This window comes from Eumetopias jubatus, unplaced genomic scaffold (assembly GCF_037043125.1).
Source record: "Eumetopias jubatus isolate StellerSeaLion01/CBP00866 unplaced genomic scaffold, mEumJub1_p1.0 scaffold_9, whole genome shotgun sequence".
Lineage (NCBI taxonomy): Eukaryota > Metazoa > Chordata > Mammalia > Carnivora > Otariidae > Eumetopias > Eumetopias jubatus.
The window spans coordinates 128,375,973-128,390,965 of NW_028274815.1; the positions used below are offsets into that span (position 1 = coordinate 128,375,973).

The 14,993-nt window shown below is 53.7% G+C and overlaps 1 protein-coding gene across 2 annotated transcripts in view; it reads right to left on the reverse strand.

Annotated features, from left to right (window-relative positions):
• The window catches only part of PREX1 (phosphatidylinositol-3,4,5-trisphosphate dependent Rac exchange factor 1), a 177,450-nt gene that overhangs the window by 48,753 nt on the left and 113,704 nt on the right, over positions 1 to 14,993 (reverse strand). For both annotated transcript variants that reach the window (XM_028125219.2, XM_028125220.2), the window contains exons 8-13: positions 14,643 to 14,761; positions 13,101 to 13,250; positions 10,831 to 10,978; positions 3,377 to 3,477; positions 2,007 to 2,110; positions 1,765 to 1,814 (exon numbers count right to left, since the gene is read on the reverse strand). In XM_028125219.2, the coding sequence (XP_027981020.2) occupies positions 1,765 to 1,814; positions 2,007 to 2,110; positions 3,377 to 3,477; positions 10,831 to 10,978; positions 13,101 to 13,250; positions 14,643 to 14,761 (672 nt within the window). The remainder of the gene's footprint in view (positions 1 to 1,764; positions 1,815 to 2,006; positions 2,111 to 3,376; positions 3,478 to 10,830; positions 10,979 to 13,100; positions 13,251 to 14,642; positions 14,762 to 14,993) is intronic.

Here is a 14,993-nt window from a genome sequence, read left to right on the forward strand (position 1 = left end):
GGGGAGCACAGGCGTGGGAATCAGGGCCCCGGGTCTCTCCCTAGGCACATGCTCGGACGTGTGTGGCATCTAAACTCCCCCAGGGTCCTGGAACAAAGGGTCGGCTAACCTTGCAGTCAGACTGCAACCATTTCTCAGGCTTGGAAGCTGGCAAACAGGAGTTTATGTGGCCAGCCGTGCTGAGGCTGATGATCAAGTCTGGCTGGGGAGTTTCTCTCAGATTTTTAGGAACTGGGGAGCCGGGTAGGCCATGTGCGCACTAAGTGCTGGCCCCTGCCACTTCCTTCTCTGGGGGCTGACCAGGGGGTCCTTCTCGCGAGGGCCAGGCTGGACTGAGAAGGCAGAGGCAGGTCTACAGATGTGAGGGGTTCCCAGGGCCTGGACCCCCAACGAGGCCAGCAAACGCTGGAATCCCCTCCACTCCTCTAAGAGTGAACAAGAGTGGGGCACCTGGGTGGCTCAGTCGTTAAGCATCTGCCTTCAGTTCAGGTCAGGATCCCAGGGTCCTGGGATCGAGCCCCACATCAGGCTCCCTGCTCGGCAGGAAGCCTGCTTCTCCCTCTCCCACTCCCCCTGCTTGTGTTCCCTCTCTCGCTGTGTCTCTCTCTGTCAAATAAACAAATAAAATCTTTAAAAAAAAAAAAAAAAAGAGTGGGCAAGAGCTGTCAGGACAGGGGACAGAGGAATCTGCCGCTGGTAAGAATTAGGTCACCCTCTCTGTCCCTTCATCCACAACCATGAGCTTCATAATAAAGAAGATAACCAATGGCTGGCATTTATACAGCCCTCACTATGTGCCAGGCATCATTCAAATTTAATCCTCATAGCAACCCAAGAGGCGTGAGCTATTCTTATGCCCATTTCACAGAGGAAGAATCAGAGGTCAAAGAGGTTAATTACCTTTCAACTTTCATGTGACAAACACTCATTGAAGGCTACTCTGCCCAGCACTCTCCAATATGTACCCATTTTTCCATCAGTGAATATTAAATCAAATTTAAAATCACATTCCTCCGTCTCAAAGGCTTGAAAGCCACACGTGACTCACAGCTACTGTCCTTGACCCCACAGACACAGAGCACGGCCATCAGTGTAGAAAGGGCTATGGGACGGCACCGCTCTAGGTGCTGGCCAAGGGTCTGGGGACACAGCAGTGAGCAAACTCCCTGTCCTTGGTGAGTTTACAGTTCAGTGGGGAAGAAAGACAGCATATCGATAAAAAATAAATACGTAAGTATGTCAACCACTAACAAGTTTTAAAGAAGAAAGCCAAAGTGAAGTAAGGAGGAGAGTGCATACCAGATGGAGTTGCTTTAGAGAGGTGGGCAGGGAAGGTCCCTCTGATTTGGAGACATTTGAAGGAAGTGAGGGAATAAATATGCAGAGAGGTAAGGGAAGAGCATTCCAGGCAGAGGGAATGGCAAGCACAAAGGCCCTAAGGTGGATCTTATTATCATCATCCCCATTCCACAGAGGAAAATGTTGAGGCACCAGGAGGCTAAGTAACTCCGCCCAAAGCCACGCAGCTGGTAACTAGCAGCTGAGACCCAAACTGGCTCCAGAACGGACACCCTTCACCACCACCCTGCAGAGTTTCCCACAGATTGACTCACTTAACCCTAAGGACAAACATGGAAGGTAGACGCGATTATTAGCCCCATTTGATGGAGGAGACTGAGGCTCAGAGAGGTTAAGTTACCAGCCCAAGGCCACACAGCTGAAAAGAGGCAGAGGTGAAACTGGAGCAGGGAAAGAGTAACTTACTTGATCACGGGGGTGTAGAGGCTGTGAAGGCGGCAGTAAAGCCTCACACCCTGAAAGAGAAAGAGGGGGAGTCTGGGATCAGGCCACATCCTTCAGGAGCCTCCAAATCCGGGCTGCTGGGAGAGATGGCTCCGGGACAGAGCAGGGAGGTGGGGGAGGGCAAAGAGCACAGGCCACTGGGGTGCAGGCCTGCTCTGCAGTGGCCGTGGGGTCAGGGCTGTAGGGTAGGGCGGCATCCCTACCTTGGACATGATGTCCTCCAGCTCACTCCGGGCCTTGTAGGTGCCGTCATCATAACGGAAGCGGTACATCACCTGTTCATTCTTGAACTGGTGCTTGTCAGACACTGGAGGGACCCAGGGGGCCAGTTAGGCCGGGCCCACCGCCCACCCCCACCCATCACCACCCTGCACTCGACCAGGCTCTGTGCCACGCACAATTTCGCTGAACCCCTCTGCCCCCGCTCCTCTGCTGAAACCAGGTCCCCCTCCTCCGCCTGGGGCCCTGCTGAGCCCTACCACTTGGGGCCGGGGCATCCGCAGGTCTCGCACGAGGCCCAGAAATGCCCTGACCCAGCCTGCGTGGGGACCCATCTGGCCCAGCACCTCCTCGGTGCTAGGTCGCCAAAGCATGTGTTGGGGTGCAAGGCCACACAACCAGGATTTATGAAACTCTCTCTCCATACGAGGGCCTTGGGGCGCCCTTGCTGCTTCTTTCCGTCCCTCCCCACCATGGGCCCATGAGCAGATCCTGGAGGCTCTGCCTTCAAAACATTCACAGTCTGACTCCACACCCCACCCTGCTCCAAGCCACTGTCATCTCCCGCCTGGAACATCGCGGCCCCTTGGCGGGCAGCTGCCCACGTGGCGGCCAGAGGGAGCCCGTGCAAGTCTGAGTCTCAGCAGGACTGCCGTCCCCTTGGCACCCGGCAGCAGCTTCCCATCTCACTCCGGGCAGAAGCCGAAGACCCCACGATCCCTCGGGAGGTCCCGGACCCCACTCCCTCCACACTATGCCCCGCCCCGTGCCCAGCCACCACGTCTCCTGGCAGCGCCCACACCCGCGTGGCGGCTCCCAGGACACGGGGCTCACTCTCCCGCCGGGGACTCTGCACCTGCTGTTCCCTCGGCCCAGAACCCCAGTGCTACCCAGCCCCTCGCTCGCTCAGGATACCTTCTCAGAGAGGCCTTCCAACCCCTATTCAAAACTGCCCACCACCCCCTTGCTTTCTCTCCCCCCACCCAGCACCGATCGCCACCTGGATACACAGATTGTACTGCTTTGGTTTATTACCTTCCCCCTCTGACTAGAACAGCGGCCCCACGAAGACGTTTTCACCCGGCCTGTTCTCTGCTACGTGCGCAGTGCCTGCCACGTAACGGGCACTCGATAAATATTGGCTGAATGGCTAAAACATCAATGGCTCTTGCCCTTTTTGAAGGGACTTCTCGAGGCATCCCTGCTTTGCTGGTGTCCCAGGTGAGCACAGGGCTTTCTGGCCCTGTGAGCAGATTTATAAGGGCATCCACGTGCTGAGGCTACACTGTGCCCGGTCTGAGGTCTGACCTGTGCCTCCCCACCCCAGGCCCGCCCGGGCCCAGCCCCCACTCACCATGGTGGATTATACCATTTTCCAACAGGGCCTGGCCCAAGTTGACTCCTTCTTCGGTCTTGCTGATTTCACCAATTTCCAGAAGCCAGGCAACAAACTCACTGCCAGGAACATAAGATGCAGTTGAGAGAAACTCCCCAGTCTTGGGAACACAGGGACCAGCACTAAACTGGCTTGGCCCCACCCACTCCTGTGAAGGAGAGTTAGAATGTCCCACAGGAAAGCAAAGCTTGGGAGCCCACCGCCCAGGGGTTGTGCTAAGACCTTGTGCCTTTCCCTAAGACCAATGGCAGAGGGTTGGGTGTGACCAGACCCCAGGCCCCAACTCAGGTGCACTGGATGGGTGCATGGATAGATGGATGGATAAGAGGGAAGGAAGAAGGGAGGATGGATGGATGAATGGATGGATGGATGGATGAATGGACACATGAGTGGGGAGATAAATGAATAGGAAGTGAGCAGATGAATGGACGAACTGATAAACAAACGAGTAGGTAGCTGGAAAGACCAGTGGGCAAGTGGGTGGAGGGGAGCATGGCGGGGATGGGTAGACACTAAGTGAAGAGAGACCCGGGCAGATGGGTGGCGGAAACGGATGATGGATGGCAACATGGATGGATGAGCAGAAGGAACAAAGAACAAGCAGGCAGGAAGAAATAAGAGCCCAGAAAGATGACTGTGGAGAGTCAAGAGAGCTCATGGTGATCAGATCATGTCATTCTCCTAGTCAAACTCTCCAGTGGGCTTCCCCCTTGCCCTCAGAAAAAGATCCAAACTCTGCCCATGATGACAATGCCCCACACGAACTGCCAACCTCACGGATCTCATTTCCTATACCTTTCACTTCTTATGTTTTAGCCACACCCACCATCTTCTGCTACTTGAAAAGGATCAGACTCCTACCTACCTCGGGGCCTTTGCACTTGCTGTTCCCGCTGCCTGGAAACGCTCTCCCCTAGCTCCTCATGTTAAATCCTCCCTTCTCAGCAAAAGCAGCTCCCCACACAATCCTCACATCTCTCGGTTTTGCTTCCTTTTGAGCACTTATCCTTGTACTGCTACAGATTTATATGTGTTTATCAGCCATCTGCCCCACCAGAAAGTAATCTCTACGCTGACAGGGATTTTTGTCAATCTTACTCACAGCCCTACCCCCAGCACCTTAGAGGAGGGTCTAAAGCACAGTAGACCTCAATAATCATTTCTTGAACACATGAAGGAATGAACCATCAAACAAGAAGGAATGTTCTAGGGTCGGCAGGAAGAGTCTCTAGGAGAAAGAAGGGCTCACGAGCCCGAGGAAATCAGGCAGATCCAACGTGACCAGCCAGTGGGGTAGAGGCTCAGCCAGACCCCAGGTCCCTGCTCTTGGAGGCGCCCTCAGGCTCAGCGCAGAGCGCAACCCACTCCAAGCCAGCAGGAAAAGGGAGAGCCGGTAATGGGGCTGTTGCCACCAAGGCAATCTGTGTTCAATGAAAGCACGCGGCAGCGGGCCAGAGCACAGAGCTCTCCCGCTTATCGAAACCAGCTGTCCCGCCTCCAATTACAGGGCCAGAGGGGGCAGGACTATTTTTAGCTTCCCAGTGTTTGGCTGAGCAAAGCCTGCCTGTGTGTAGGTAGTGGTGCATGCTGAGGCATTCAGAGAGCCCCGGATGCAGGCCAAGGTGGGGGACACAGAAGAAATGGATCTATTTTGTGGGGCGGGAGCCCCAGGTGGGGGGGAAGAGATTGTTCTAGGTCCTCCACCCCCCAGTTTTATTCTCAAGTCCCAAAAATCAGAGACAGGGGAAAGTTGCCAGCAGCTGAGGGAGGCGAACAGATGTTGAGCGCCCACTCTCGGAAGCTGGAGACTCGGCACCCAGCTGCCCACCAGCTGTCCCATCAGGGGTCGCCTCTGGCACCAACCAGCGGCGCTGTGGCCAGATGGGGGGCAGGCAGTGACCCAGTGTCTTCTGCTAGGGCAAAGGAAGGCAGCCCAGAGAAGAGCAACTGTGACCCAGGTTTCTGCCCCAAGCTGGGTCTTACCCCTTTTAGAGCAACAAGGAAAGTTCATAGCTCGCTGGGCGAATTTGGGCAAGACGCTGTGCCCCTCTGGGCCTCAGTATGGTTGTTCTGACAACTACTTCACTCCGGGGCCTTCTGGATTCAGCAGCAGGTAAACCTTCACATCGTATCAACTCTCAAACTGGAACCCAGTGTGCCAAAACAGATAAAACTCATCTCTAACACAGGGACCTCGAGCTCTTGTAAATGAACACAAGGGGCTAGGCTGGAGGTGCCAGAGTGGCTCAGTCGGCGAAGCGTCCGACTCTTGATTTTGGCTCAGGTCATGATCTCAGGGTTGTGAGATCGAACCCCGTGTCGGGATCTGTGCTGGGCATGGAACCTGCTTAAGATTCTCTCTGCCTCTCCCTCTGCTCCTCCCCCACATTTGCTGGCTCGCTCTCTCTCTCTCTCAAAAAAAAAGGAGGAGGCAGGGCCAGGTTGAGGCTCTGTGGAACCAGCCAGAACTGCAGCTCCTGAAGACGCGAGCCACCCCTCCGTACAGCTGACGGCGGCCACATGGGAAGACCAAAGCATCTTACTTTCCAAGAGAAGCCGGAAATTCGGCATTTCCTGGGAAATCTCCCAACTGTTACATGTTGATATATAATCCAAAATTTCCTGAAAGCACCATGTGGCCCACATAAAACACACGCGTGAACTGCACTAGGTCAGTGGGGCACTGTTTGCCTCCACTGAGGGGCAAGGAAGGGTGTTCTAGGCAGGGGGATCAGCACATACAAAGGCCCTGAGTGAGAAGTAAGGTAAGGAAACCAGCAATCTGCCAGCCTTGGGTACAAAGAGCGGCAAGATCCAGCCTTTCAGAGAGATGTAACTCGGAGCGCCGAGCTGGGGACACAGACAGAAGGTCAGCCGAGGCCGGTGGGGATGGAGTCTGAGATTCAGGCAATGGGGCACTAGTTGAGTTCGCATGCGCCCGGCTTCAGCCCTCCTTCCTTCCTGACCCCCAGAATCACTACCAGGTGTCAAGCCCAATGCTAGGCACAGGGGACACACAGGTGTGTCTTTGCCATCTCCCTGGGACAGTCCCCTGAGCAGAGGCCCCGTGTACCACTCACCAGCCCGTAAGGCAGTCCCCTTGTTCTCACCTGTCGCCTCCATGAGGGGAGGACTGGAGGTTTTATGTTCGTCCCTGTAACTCCACTGCCTGAAGTTGCTTCCTGAACAATTCCTGTAGAAGCTTCCTGCAGCAATATCTGACAAACCATGACTGATCGGCTCCTACCCACGGATACCCTGCACCTGTGCATGCAGGTGGGTGAGACAATGAGGCCCCTTCCACCTCAGAGCTTCTACAACAGCAGACACCAGTGAATGACATCTAACCTCTGGCGGCAAGGGGGAAACCAAAGGCATTCTCTTCCAGGAAGCCTTCCCTGACTGCCCCTGCCAGTCACACCATTACCCTTGTCCCCTGACAGTTCCTCCATCCAGAGCCGGTGTGATGAGCTCATCCTTATCCCCCTCTTCTGCTTAGACTCTGAATGGCTTCCCAGAGCGCCCAGAATGAAAACCCGAGCCCGCCCCGATCCCCCTTACCTGCCCAATATGGCCCCTTCCCCCTTACCTGCCCAATATGGCCCCTGCCAACACCTGCAGCCTCATCTCCCAGTCCTTGGCCACTCCCTCGCTCTAGCCACACTGGCCTGGCTGTTCCTTACTTACTTACTCAAGGTTCATTCCAGCCGTGGGGCTCTCACACCTGCTGCTCCCTCTGCCAGGAAGGCTGTTCCCCCAGATCGTCTCATGACTGGCTCTTGCTTATCATCTAGAGCTTGGTTAAAACGTCTCCTCCCCTGAGAGGCTCTCCCTGACCACCCCAGCTGAAACATCACCCCATTTCCTCACCTCCTTAATATCAACCTAACTCACTGCTTGCAATATCCGACGATTGGCTGAAATCCCCTCTGTGCTGATGTTTGTCTAGTTGTCTATTTTCTGGCTCCCCACTGGACAGTTCTCTCCACGAGGATAGGGATTCATCTGTCCTGTTCCTGCTGGCACAGTAAGGGCTCAGTAAACACTGAATGAACGGCATGGATGCATGAATGAGTCGATTCTGTCTGCCCAACGCCCTGTTCCTCCCATGATGCCTCCACCACACAAATATCCAGATTTTATTCCTTGATTCTCTGCGCAAGTTCTCTGAGCACAGCAGAAACAGGCTACTCCACATTTCTGTCACTCTGGCCAGCACTGGGCTAGCATGCCACATGCATTTTCTCACTGAAGCCTCTGACAATCCTGTGAGGCATATTTTATTATTTCCTATTAACTGGTCATTTACTGAAGTTCAGAGAGGCTAAGAAACTTGCCCACAATCACACAGCTAGAAGGTGGGGGAACCAGGGCTTGCATCCAAGTCTGACTCAAAGCCCAACCCTCAAAAGTTATAAAGATACATCAGACACATTCTGTATTCATAGATTCCCCCTCCAGCAGTGCAGATGGATATATGGAGAAAGGAACAACCAAGGAAAAATGAAATGTGCTAAACAAAGATATAAATGGATACACACAGCAGAGTGTGGTGGGAGAGAGTCCTGGATTCAAATCCCAGCCCCCCACTTGTGGCTCTGTGACCTTGTACAGGACCTCTTCTCTCTCTGTGCCTTAATTCTCTTACCCTTAAAATGGGAATAATGGCAGTGACCTGCCTCACAGTGTTGTATGTGGGTTAAAAGGCATAGCTGCCTGCCAGTGCCTGGAGCAGAGAAAGGGTTGATAATTATGTCTTGGTGGCTATAGGTTCCTTCCATCCAAAGGGACCAAGGATGCTCCTGCAGGAGACTTGGAAGCTGAGCCCTGGCCGGGAAGGAGGAAGGTCTTGAGCCCTGGGGCTGCGCACAGAGCAGAGCTATGCGAGAAGAGTTTTATTAGAACAATCATCTGCAGGAAGTCTGGTCCTTAAGGCCCCGGTGATTATAAAACAAGCTTCAATCCTGGCCCTGTTTCAAACGGGCGGTAAAAGAAATCTCCCTAATCCTTCCTGAGGAGACAGAACACTCTGCTGAAGCTCTAATCACAGGCAGGTTATCCTATCCGGCTGGACTGAGCTCCCCAAGGGGCTTGGCAGGAGGCAGAGAGGTCGTCTGACCCGGGGGGGGGGGGGGGCCGGAAGCAAGCCCTTCCCGAGAGAAAAACCTCCTTTCTGCCCAGGGATTAAAGACCAGCTGATGGAAATGAGCCAAGCTGCCCCTTCCCCGATTCCCAGAGGTCTGGGGCCCAGACTCTTCTCTCCACACACCTTCCCAGGGAGCTCGCGGCTGGGGTTGCTGACCCCTGGGGGCAACAGGGCAGCCCGTCCAGGGCAGTCCTCGGCCACCCCTCAGGAGACCAACCACCCCCAAAAATCTCCTTCCTGCTGCCCATTCCACCACAAGCCTCAGGCCGTGACCAATGAGCTCTGCCCCAGCTCCATACTTGGTCTCCAAAGGCCTGCCCAACACTGGCACTTGAATATCCCCAGGCATTTCAACCTTAGCGCATCCAAACCTGGCTGCCGCTGCGCACTGTCTCTGCATCTTCTTCACCTGACTTCCAGGATGCCACACTTGCCCCAAGTGCCTCCTACCTCTCTGCCCGCTCCCTCTTAGGCTCTTTCCTCCAGACGCTGGCAGCCCCAAGGCACAGTACCTGCCTCGACTCTCCCTGCGTGTCCCCTTGCAGAGTTCAGTCCCATGGCTTTAAAAACCATCAAAATGTTTTGATGGCACCTGGGTGGCTCAGTCGGTTAAACATTTGCCTTCGGCTCAGGTCATGATCTTGAGGTCCTGGGATCAAGCCCCACGTCAGGCTCCCCCACTCTGCAGGAGCCTGCTTCTCCCTCTGCCTCTGCCCCTCCCCCCAGCTCATTCTGTCTCTCAAATAAATGAGTAAAATCTTAAAAAATAAATAAAAATGCCCACATGCCCTGCATTTACTCCTTCAACCCAGTCTTTTCTCCCCAAGTTAAGATCTATATCCAACTAACGAGTCAACATCTCCATCCGAGTGTCTAAGAGTCTCAAGGGCACCTGTCCAAAAGGAGCCTCCAAGCTCTACTCCTGCCCCTGAAACCTGCTCCTCCATCCATCTCCTTCCCCTTCACAGCAAGAGGCAACTCCAGCCTTCTAGGGGCTCTCAATCCTCAGCTCCCTTTTTTCTCACCTGGCCAGCAAATGCGGTCACTTTCAAAATGATCCAGAATGCAAGCACTGCCCCCATCTTTACTGTGACCCCTCTGTCCAAATCACCTCTCCCCTGGTCCGGGGCAAGATCATAACACAGAGGGTTGTATCCAGGGCCTCTTCAAAAGCTTTTGGGAAGGGGGAGGGTTATAAGTCAATACATTCTAAATAAAGTCCCTGCCTCCCAGGCAAACTTCTCTCCCCTGCTGGACCACAAGCTCCGTGAGGTTGGCATCCTCTGTGTCGACCACCACGTTGAGCGCACAGCAGGGCGGCACACAGCCTGGCAATTTTAGTGGGACTGTGTAGCTGCCGCCCTCACCAGGTGAAGGAGATGTAAATCTGGGTTTAAGATACACCTGTGCTCTGACCCCCTTGATCCTTGGTTATAAAATGGGGGCAGGGGGTAAAATGTTTTATTACTGGGAAGGAATGTATTTCCCAAACAGAGACATTGGAGGCCCTCAAATCCCGAAAGCTGCCAGGAGCCTCCCCTTCTCCCTCACGTGTAACCCAGGCAGGGAGGCCTCACAGGACACCAAGCCTGCCCACACCTTGGGCTCTGGGTTCCAGCCTCTAGGACTGCGAGGCGGTAAGTTTCTGTTTGAGCGGCTCGGCCTGCAGTGTGCGGGGACGGCAGCCTGCGCAGACTGATGCGAAGGCCCACATCTGCTCTCCGGCGCTCCCAGCAACTCTCTGTGTTAAAAACCTCTTTGCTTGAACTATCTATAATGGCTTCTGTTTTGAGTGTGAGGGCAGTGTCTCTCAATCCATGGTGGGCAACCCATTAGTAGTTTGTGAAATCAATGCCATGGTCTCGCTTCGCATTATTTTTTAAAAACAAACGGAGAAATGAATAACATACAAAGGACAAGGCAGAATAGCAAAGAAACAGAACAGAAAAAGACACATACTTTCAGAGCATACCCAGCACAGTAAGTTCTGTGAAACTGGCTTCAATGATGTTACGTGGACATGTGCGCCAGGTTACAACATAAAATTTACATTCTGCAGTGAGCTGTGGTAGGAAACATTTGAAAGACCTGACATGGGGACCCCACCATCCTTCTTGACCTCTGAGGTCTGTTAAATGAGGATTCAGGGTGCTTGAGGGGCTCTGCCCTGCAGGGCTCCGGGGGGAGAGCCAGGTGGGAACAGCGGCCCACCCGCGGCCCGGGACCAGCACAGGAACCCCTCAGAGGCCTGGGTGGGGCCACTCACTTCCCGAGGAAGCACTTAGGGACGGTGCTCAGTTTCCTCCGGCGGTCCTTGATCAGGTTCACCTTCTTGTTCATCATCATGTGGTAAAGCTTCTCCCCCTTCTCCGCAATCATGACGTAGGCGTCCCGCTCCATGCCCAGCTTCAGGCCTACGGGGGGGGGGGGGCACAGTCAGCACTCAGGCGAGCACCGGCGCTGGGGAGCAGAGGGGGGCAGGCCTGCGGCTCCTGGAAGCCCGCTGCCCATCTGCCCGCCCGAGTGCGCCCCCCCCCGCGGTCATCTATAGAGCACTCCCTGCGTGTCAGCCACTGCTTCGGGCACCTTCACACAACGCTGTAGGGGAGGGAGGCTGATCGCCCCCATTTTACAGAAGGCAAAGCTGAGGCCCAGAGAGGTTAAGTTCTAGGGTAATAAGCAGTCAAGCTCATTCAACCCTTCAACCTGAGCATGGGTTTCCAAATTCAGAGGTTATCAGGAAGCCTACTGAGTTCTTCCTTCCAGCCAGGGAGAAAAATCTGCCTGTTTCTCTAGACAATACTCACAGAACCCTGACCAGATCCCTGCCCCACATTTTCTACTTGGACCCTGTCCACTCCTGACAACAGCAATGACAAATAACAACAGAAAATGCTGGAAGCTTCTACTATATGCCACTTAATCCTTAAGAAACCTGTAAGGCAAAATTATCCCAAGAAACGGAAGCCCAGAGAAATGAAGCTGTCTGTCTAAGGTTACCCGACTAGAAGTGGCGGCACCAGGATTTTGACCCAGAAAGTTTGGCTCCAGATCTGTGCTCCTGATCACAGCATGCACCACCCCTGTAAACCCAGCCCTGGGGTCAAGGTTTGGACAACACTCAATTCTAACGGCTGAGGCCCACTGAGGCCACACCCTACCCGTGATCGCATATATACCCTGCAAGGACCACAGCCCTCCATTCTAACCACAAAGACACTGATCAGCCACACCCAGGCCAATCCACACCCCTGAGCCCCACCGCCAGCCCTGACCAGTTTCAGGGCTCACAAGCTTGCCAACCAGGGGCCAGCTTCAGTAGTCTGTTTGGCCTAAAGCCACTTGAATAAATTTCGATACAAAATTTAAAATCAAGAAATATCACCTGAAAACTTAAAATCTAGCTTCTGCCCATAGTCCTGAGCGATGGTGGTGACTTGCACATGGGTAGAAGTAGGGAGGAAAGGGAAGTGGGCAGATGTGGCAGAAGTAAAGGGACCCCATACACTGAATTTGGGGAGTGGGCAGAAACCAGGGATGGCACCAAGAGTTTGAATCTGAGGCCCCAGGCGAAGGGAGGAACCAGGTACTGAGATGAGGAACCTCCAGGTTTGGGGCGGAAGACAGGGTGGAAATTAGGAGTTCTGATTAGACATGGCAAGTGCGAGAGGTCTATGACACACCCAAGTGGAAGGCTGCAGATACAGAGAAAACTATACCTCAGTTTCCTCCTTTGCAAAGGTGGGAGCGGGGGTAGGGCTTTTAGGATCATGTGTCAAATTTCCAAGTATGGTCAAATCCATACCGCATTTAGCACCATTACAACCCTGTGCAGCAGGAACTTTTATCCCCACTCATCAGACGGCATCACTGAGGTCTGGAAGCTAAAGTAACTTGCCCCTAGACACAGCACAGCTCCCTTTTCCCAGATCCCTGCACAACAACCCAGAGCCAGGTCCCAACCCCACCCAACTACCACACCCAGCCCCAGAAGGTATTAGGCAAGCCGCCTCGGGGGAGCCTGGGCCCAGAGAGATCTGTGACCACAGCTAATGAGCAGCCCCCCAGGGATCTTCCCCCCAGATGCAGACTCTGAGTCTCAAGCACAAAGAACCCCAGTTGAAGGTAACAGAACCATGGGGGAGACAGAGGCATGGAGGGAACGTCTTGGCTACCACCGCTCAAGTGTGAAGGGTACCACGAATCCCAGGGTGACCAACCATGTGACCCTTGACCCTTGGGCAAGTCCCTTCCACTGGCCCTCAGCGTCACCATCTGTCGAGTGGGCTCTAACGGATGCCCTCAGGTGATCCAAAGTACCACCAAGTTATAACACAGCCCCAGAGCTCTCTGCTCCCTCAATGACCTGCGTCTTGTAGCTCCAGCCTCTCTGGAAAGGGCCCTAGGCCCCCTCCCTGGACATAGTCCTCACTCTGCAGAAGTGACCAGCCTAAGGGAAGCCATACACACCCCAGGATCCCGGGAAAGCCCCCCGGAGCCACCGCTCTTCGGAGGCCCAGGAGAGGGCGCACTCACTCTCACGCTGTTCCCGCTCGCGGATGATGGCGTCCAGCCACTTTTGCTTCTCCTCGGCCGTCTTGGCCATGCAAACGAACCACTTGTTTTTGGCCGTGTTGTGGATCTTCCAGCCGTTGGTGACAGTGTAGCCGTTGCTGTGGTAATCCGCTGGCGGGGGAAGAAGACCAAGGTGGGTCAGCCCGGGCTCAGCCACACAACTCTGAACATTCCCCACTACACGCTTGAAAGTAAGGTCACGGACCAGCACGTCTTGCTCCAGAAAGACAGGGTGGCAGGGGCATCAACAGGATAAGGGTCTGAGAGCTGAACCTGGAACCCTTCAAATGCTCACTCCCTCTCCTCTCTATTCTCTCCAAAGAACAGAGGATCTGCAAACGAAGACGCCCCCCACACCCATCAACTACAGGGGCTTCAAGACCCCACAGTCTGGGCACAAATGCAGGAGTCCTGGAGCCTGGGAATATGTCCCAAGCTCCCTGCCCATCTCATCTGGGCACTGGGGCCACTTAAAACCTAGTGCAAACCCAGCAATGCCAAGTCCGGGGGCCCCTATGCACTGCCGGCTGGGATGGGGACTGGCCAACCTCTGAAAACAGGCTGTCAGTTTCCAAGGAAGCCGAAGCTGCCCATACCCTAAATCCGAGGAGGGGTCCACAGGTTTCGTGACACTGCCAAAGGAGTCCGTGTCTCAAAACCTGTTAGGAACTCCTGCCCCTCGCCAGGCTCAAGGGTACATACACAAAGAGGTTCACACAAGACTGCTCACGGCCTCACTGTTCATAACAGCAAACAGCAGAAATGACCCAAATGTCTATCACCAAAGGCATGAATGAGTTTTACAGTGGGAACCAACACCGTGCAGAAAGCTACATGCAGAAACACAAAGAGAGATGCAAAAGAATATACAATATTTTATGACACTTCAATAGGTATATAACACTATATCTCTATAACTACATGTATATATTTAAAGCTACTTAATCTGCATATAATGACATAATCTTTTAAAGAAAGTTTTGAAAACAATTTTTCATTAAAATGTTTACTAATGCATACTTAGGAGATAAAAATGTTTTTAAAAAAGCAAGAAAATGATCATCACAAAATTTGGACAGTTACTTCTGGGGTGTAGGAGGTGCTGCTGTGACCAAGGAGGAGTGTGTGAGGACCTTTGGGGGTACACACAGAGTTTTACTTATTAACTTGAATGGGGACTACCCAGGTGTTCACTCAATGTGCTTATGTTTTAGATACTTTTCTTAGGTAGGTCACATTTCAAATAAAAGAAAAAACTGAGGGACACCTGGGTGGCTCAGTCAGTTAAACATCAGACTCTAGATTTTGGCTTAGGTTATGATTTCAGGGTCGTGAGATCAAGCCCCACAACGGGCTCCATGCCCAGCGCATTGGCCTCCTTAAGATTCTCTCTCCCTCTCCCTCTCCCTCTGTCCCTCCCCACCTCTTAAAAAAAAAAAGACTGAACAGAGCCACAGAGCAGGTGGGGCTGGGGCTTAGGTGGGCCTTGGGGTTAGGGTCTACCTGTCCCATCTTCCACATTCTCCACCTCCATGACTTCAGTGTTGATTCGACCCCTGAAGATGTAGAGGGAGCCATTGATGGACTTGGTCCTCTTGGTGGATTTCTTGCCCCCAGTGACCCTGAAAGACAGCGGGAAGTCAGCAACCCCTATGTCTCACCTAATGGGGGCTCAAAAGAGCAAAGGGAAGCAGAGCGGTAATCTGGAAGGGTGCCCAAGACGGCAGGAGCACTGCACCGGGCTCAGAAGCATGGGTTTTTGGTTGGTGGATGGGTGACTTGAACAAGTCACTTCTCCATTCCAGACACAATTCCTCCACCTGGAAATCAGGCTAGTCGCCTTGCTGACCTCAC